Raw genomic sequence first — 6,000 nt, forward strand, 5'->3', positions numbered from 1 at the left:
AAAGGTTGAAAACAAGGCAAAGTCTTTTCTTTTATAATACCAGCCTAGTTCTCGTCCTTAATCTTTTTCAGGGCTGCACCAGTCTGTAAGAGGAGGCTGCATGAACAAAGTGCTCCTCCATTTCTCCTCTCCTAAACCCTGTTCTATAAAGGGAAATTAGATGTCAGAGAGAATATTAGGTTAGGAACTTTCCCCCTGACAGGCTAGTCTTCTATGTGAAGGGAATTGCTTTACCTGGAGAAACATTGCATCATAGTCCCTACCTGTTGTCTGAAGTGGTTCAGCCCAGGCATAAGTTTACCACCTCGATGGAACCTAGTCCCCAGTCCCCAGGTCACATTGGGAAATTATTTTGTCATAACTGATTGAACCCAATAACATGGTCAAGGAATTCAAAGTCTTTTGGCTGGAGGGCACTCAAGTAAGTCATGCTCTGCTTGACAGGGAGAAACTAGAAGGCCTTTGTATAGTGACTGCTGCGGGGTGGGGCATGTTTGACTCGGGATATTATACATCCTCCTACGGAGGGAGGTAACCTTATGCCCTCCTGATGTTTTGGACTACAATTCCCATCAGCTCCAGCCAGCGTGGCCAGGGATTATGGGAGTTGTAGTCTAACTCATCTGGAAAGTGCCAAATTGCATAGTGAACTGAGGTGGTGAGTGCTGACAGAAACGGAGCCGAAACGAAAGGGATCAGTATGCTCAGGTGAACCTAGGGTGACCCTATGAAAAGGAGGACCTGGCTCCTGTATCTTTAACAGTTGCAAAGAAAAGGGAATCTCAGCAGCTGTCATTTGTATATATAGAGAACCTGGTGGAATTCCCTCTTCATCACCACAGTTAAAGCTGCAGGAGCTATACTAGAGTGACCAGATTTAGAAGAAGGCAGGTTACCTGCACTTTTAACTGGTGTGATGAAGAGGGAATTTCACCAGGTTCCCCGTATATACAAATGACACCTGCTGAAATTCCCTTTTCAATACAACTGTTAAAGATACAGGAGCCCTGTCCTCCTTTCCATAGGGTCACCCTAGTATATTTTAAACTTTGTAAGGCCGCCTTGAGTAGGGTGACCCTATGAAAATGAGGACAGGGCTGCTGTATCTTTAACAGTTGCAAAGAAAAGGGAATTTCAGCAGGTGCCATTTGTATATATGGGGAACCTGGTGGAATTCCCTCTTCATCACCACAGTTAAAGCTGCAGGAGCTATACTAGAGTGACCAGATTTAAAAGAGGGCAGGGCACCTGCAGCTTTAACTGTTGTGATGAAGAGGGAATTTCACCAGGTTCCCCGTATATACAAATGACACCTGCTGAAATTCCCTTTTCAATACAACTGTTAAAGATACAGGAGCCCTGTCCTCCTTTTCATAGGGTCACCCTAGGTGAACCTCAAGTTTTAAATAATCCAAAGTGAGCAACTTCTCCCCACCACACACACACACACACACACACACACACAGAGCAGCCCAATGAAGCTGAGCCTATTCAGTAGCTGCAATATCTTGATTTTCAGTTGGAAAAGAAAAACAGAAAACTCAAAGAAGAGTGGCAGGCCCTCCTTGAGCTCTTTACAGCGTATAGTACAGTTGGGGGAAGGATATACGGCAACATTTTGTTGCAGGCCCAACTTTTGTGCCAGGTCCCAACAATGATAGGGGCAAATTTAGTACAAAGAATCACCAGGGAATATATTTAGCTGCTCTATCTAAACGGTGCTCACAAAGTACAAGCCCTTCATTTCTCCCATATTTGGGAACGCTTGACATTAATTTTGTTGTGTATTTTGAACTTTTTTTCTTTTTACATTTGTTTTCTTATGTTTTAAAATGTATGTTTTAAACTTTGTAATACTGCCTTGAGGCCCAGTTTTGGTCAAAAGGCGGGATACTACTACTACTACTACTACTACTACTACTACTAATAATAATAATAATAATAATAATAATAATAGAGAAAACATAAGGCACTGTCTTTGGGGATCCCTGGTAGTGGGGCGGGGGAAGGCGGGGCTGTCTTCCTGGAGTCCCAGAGAGAAATGCTGCCAGCCAAGATAGATGGACCAATGGCTTAACTTATTTATCGCATTTGTGTCACACCTTTCCTCCAAGAAGCACAAGGCAGTGTACATGGTCATCTGCTCCCCATTTTACCTTCGCAGCACCCCTGTGAGGCAGGTTAAGGCTGAGAGTTGGTCACTGGCCCAAGGTCACTGACTGAGGTCCATGGTTGAATGGGGATTTGAACCTAGATCTCCCCAGTCCAAATCTGAAACTTTAAGCCCTACAACACCACATTGGCTCTATGAACAGCTTCATGTGCTACTGCCAACCCCCCTCCCCTTCAGCCTCTCTGCTTGCTCCTTGCTCTTACAATCACTACATCCCACCACACAATGGCCTAGAGTTGAAGTCCCAGACTGATTACAAGCCGAGAACTTCCTGCGGTCAGCGCCTGTATTATACTACTCAAGGTTGGCAGCCTTGATGCGTTGGGAAGCTTTTTGGCCTTCCTGGGGCATCTGAACTGACTCAGCAAGCGCTTATCTAAGCAGTAGCGTGGGACAGCAGTCTTTTCAGAGGAGCCAGCACAGCAGTACAAGATCAGGATGGTCCCACAGTGTGCTCTGCGGCATTGTTCTGCTGGTGTCACACTTTGGAGGAGCAAAATGTCCTAGTTTCCCACCTGATCAAGGATCTGGATTGGATTTCTGCACTCTACACTTACAGCTGAAGACAAGTGAAAGTGAGCAGGCTGTTTGGACCGGGTGACCCCTCCCTGCTGCTCACAGAACCCAGCCCAAAGTCTTACTTGATTCGGGACCCCATCTTCCTTGGATCATTCCATCACAATTGTCATCCCGCAGAAGCAACCAAGGGGGAAATCTTTCCTCCCATCAAGGCAAGGAGACGGATGCCCTGAAGACTGAAAATCTCTCTACAGCTCAGTGTGGTGCATTTCAAAAAGCAGCATTTCCTTTTGCGGCTTTTTGTTAGAGGAAGTATGAAGCCTGTGACTGCCTTCGCTCACTGCAGGGTGGAAGCTTTAGGCTGGGGGGTGGGTGGTAATGGTGGTGGCAGGGAGAGGGACTTTATACTGTTAGTTTTACCCTACCCTGTGCCTGTTTACACTTCCCTGTGCCTGTTTGCATTCTCCTTCCCTCTTTATTGTTTACTACAACTTATTAGATTGTAAGCCTATGCGGCAGGGTCTTGCTATTTATTGTTTTACTCTGTACAGCACCATGTACATTGATGGTGCTATATAAATAAATAATAATAATAATAATAATCAGTTCTTTTGCTGTATCCCTTTCCAGCTCACCTGAAACGTCAGTTAAAGTAACAGCAGATCCTGGGACCCACGCAAAGTTTGGATATGCAAAATTACCCTCTCTCAAGATTTTTGTATAGTCGACTGGACGTAGCGTAAAGGGTGGCGGCTACTAGTTAATGTACAGTTTATGTGCTTGGGTGGGGAGAGTGAAATCTGTTTGTGTGTGTGTAGAGGTGTAAGAGAGAGCGGGAAAGAAAGAGAAAGAGAGAGAGAATGAAAGAGAGAAACACAATGGCTGTTTGAATGTAGGCTACAAAAGGGAAGGAAGTCCACATTTTTGCAACTGGCTGACAGCAAGCAACTCTGAAGGATAGGATGGCTCTGTGTGGCCATTGCACTTGAGGAACTGATGTAATGTCTACCCTGTGCAACATGACAATATTTTTTTAAAGCCCTATGTCTCCATTACTCTCTCCTTTTAAGTAACATAAGCCAATAACAGCTCCTCCTGGAACTTCCTGCCACTGAGAGAAGTGAAGACCATGAAATAGTACTTTTAGGCAAGCATCCTTTACTATGCTGATCTGCTTTCTCAGAGTAAGGGATGAGCAGTTAATGTTTTTTCAATGGGTGTCAGTGACTGAATTAGATGTTCTCGAGTTTAGGGTGACCATATGACCGGATTTGCCCGGATTTGCCCGGGGTTTTGATGACAAATCCGGGAGGGGAGGGGAAATCCGGATTTTCCAAAGAGCAGCTCTAATGGGACTTAACAAAAATGCTTATAACTCTGTCAGTTTTTAAGATAAAGACATGAAACTTGGCATGATGGAAGCTCTTAGGAAGGGCTTTAGTCATACCAAATTTGAAACAGATCCGTTCTTCCCTTGATTTTTTAGAATTTTATTTAAAATTGAGGTTTTAAAATTATTATTTTTAAAATCTTCATTTTTAAAGATAAAGAGATGAAACTTGGCACCATGATAGATTTTAGGTAGAGCTTTAGCCATACCAAATTTGAAACAGATCTGTTCATCCATTGATTTTTAGGATTTTTTTTTAAATTTGAGGATTTTTTTTTAAAAAAAATATTTTTAAAGATAAAGAGATGAAACTTGGCACCATGATTGCTCTTAACAAGGACTTTAGCTATGCCAAGTTTGAAACAGATCTGTCCATCCATTGAGTTTTAGGATTTATTTTAAAGTTTGTTTTAAAATTATTGTATTCTAAAACTGCTGGAGCCATATCCTTCAAACTCAGGTTGTCAAACCTCCTCTTTGGGGTGTTGCATCTTGAGCAGTTTCAGCCCTTGGCATTAAGGGGATCTCCAGTCTTTAGGTAAGAAGTCTTGGGCAAGCAGGGCACCTTTCCAGTTGCAGATTTGGTGGGCAGTCGGGTACCTGGAGCTCAGCAGAGGCAAGGCATCCACAAATCAGCATGACATTGAATCTCTCACTTGTTCTTTATTTCAGTGATTTTAACAGTAAGATGTTATGTAGAACAGATTTGTTTTAAATGTGTGCTGTAAAATCAGACATGTGACCAAGGCTATGTTCGGGTGGGCACGCCCCATTGGTGCTGGACGGCCATGTTGTCCTCCTTTTTGGTTTCCAAAATATGGTCACCCTAGTATAGGTAAGTGTAGGGATAGGGGTCAGAGACCAAGGGGGGATCTACACTACTGCTTTAAAGTGCTTTATAACAGTTTTGACAACTGCTGGGGCCCAGGACACACTGCCTATACAGGTTTCAAAACGTTTTCAAAGCAATCCTTCTGGAAAATGGTCTTATCACACAAGGAATATACATGGAATATAGCAGGCTATATCACACAATAAATACCAAAAAATATGTGCAAACAGAGTTGGTTCTTCATGTCTTTGCCACCTTTGGCTGTATATATTTAGCAATACATGTTTTTCTCCCCCATGTTAGGTTGTAAACAGGGGCGTGCATGTCAGTGCTTGGAGGAGCAGCGGAGCTTTGGAACAGCATTAAGCTGTTGCATTGTGTGTTCAAGTGTTCCCATGACCTGACTTCCAAAGGGGAAGTCAGGTCATGGGAACTCTTGACTGGATATCAGGACAAAATCCCAGGCAGGCTGTCAAGCAACTGCTCAGTAGCTGGATGTTTGGACAGATTTGTGCTGAAATCATCAAGTCTGATCCAAGAAACATCATAGAAGCCTCGTTTAGGGGCTAAACCTGTGTCAGTCTGCACATAGGGTCTCATATAATGGAATGCCCTTGTATATAAGAAATTCCCTGTACACAGAAAACCAGCATCTCAGGGGTAAAGGTTCTTGGCTAGGCTTCTTGCTGACATGGTGGTTTTCTTTATGAAGAAATTATTTTTTACTTTTTCACAGGAGCATTCCATTATGTGAGCTCTCACTTGTAGTCTGAAGTGGTACAGTCAGGTTTGCCACCTCAGTAAGAACTAGGTCAGAACAAAAGATCTTGTGGTTCTTTATTGGCACTAATTTTATGTGGACAAATATCCACTTTATTAGATGCATGAATTTATTTATTTATTTATTTATTTATTTATTACACTTATATACTACTCCCATAGCCAGGGCTCTCTGGGCGGTTTACAGAAATTCTAAAACTGAGATAAAAACAAGTATACAAAATTTAAAATTCTAAAACACAGAAACATACACACATAAAGCATTAAAAACCGTTAAAAAACTAAACATGTGGGTGATTAAGATGT

At 42.7% G+C, this 6,000-nt stretch overlaps 1 protein-coding gene across 1 annotated transcript in view; it reads right to left on the minus strand.

Moving 5' to 3' along the window:
- The window catches only part of DENND1C (DENN domain containing 1C), a 50,623-nt gene extending 47,732 nt beyond the window's left edge, over positions 1-2,891 (minus strand). The window contains exon 1 of the mRNA XM_063119103.1: positions 2,815-2,891. Coding sequence (XP_062975173.1) covers positions 2,815-2,831 — 17 coding nt within the window. The 5' untranslated portion in view covers positions 2,832-2,891. The remainder of the gene's footprint in view (positions 1-2,814) is intronic.
- Between the last annotated feature and the right edge of the window lie 3,109 nt (positions 2,892-6,000).

The sequence above is a fragment of the Elgaria multicarinata genome, chromosome 3 (genome assembly GCF_023053635.1).
Source record: "Elgaria multicarinata webbii isolate HBS135686 ecotype San Diego chromosome 3, rElgMul1.1.pri, whole genome shotgun sequence".
Taxonomy (NCBI): Eukaryota; Metazoa; Chordata; class Lepidosauria; order Squamata; family Anguidae; genus Elgaria; species Elgaria multicarinata.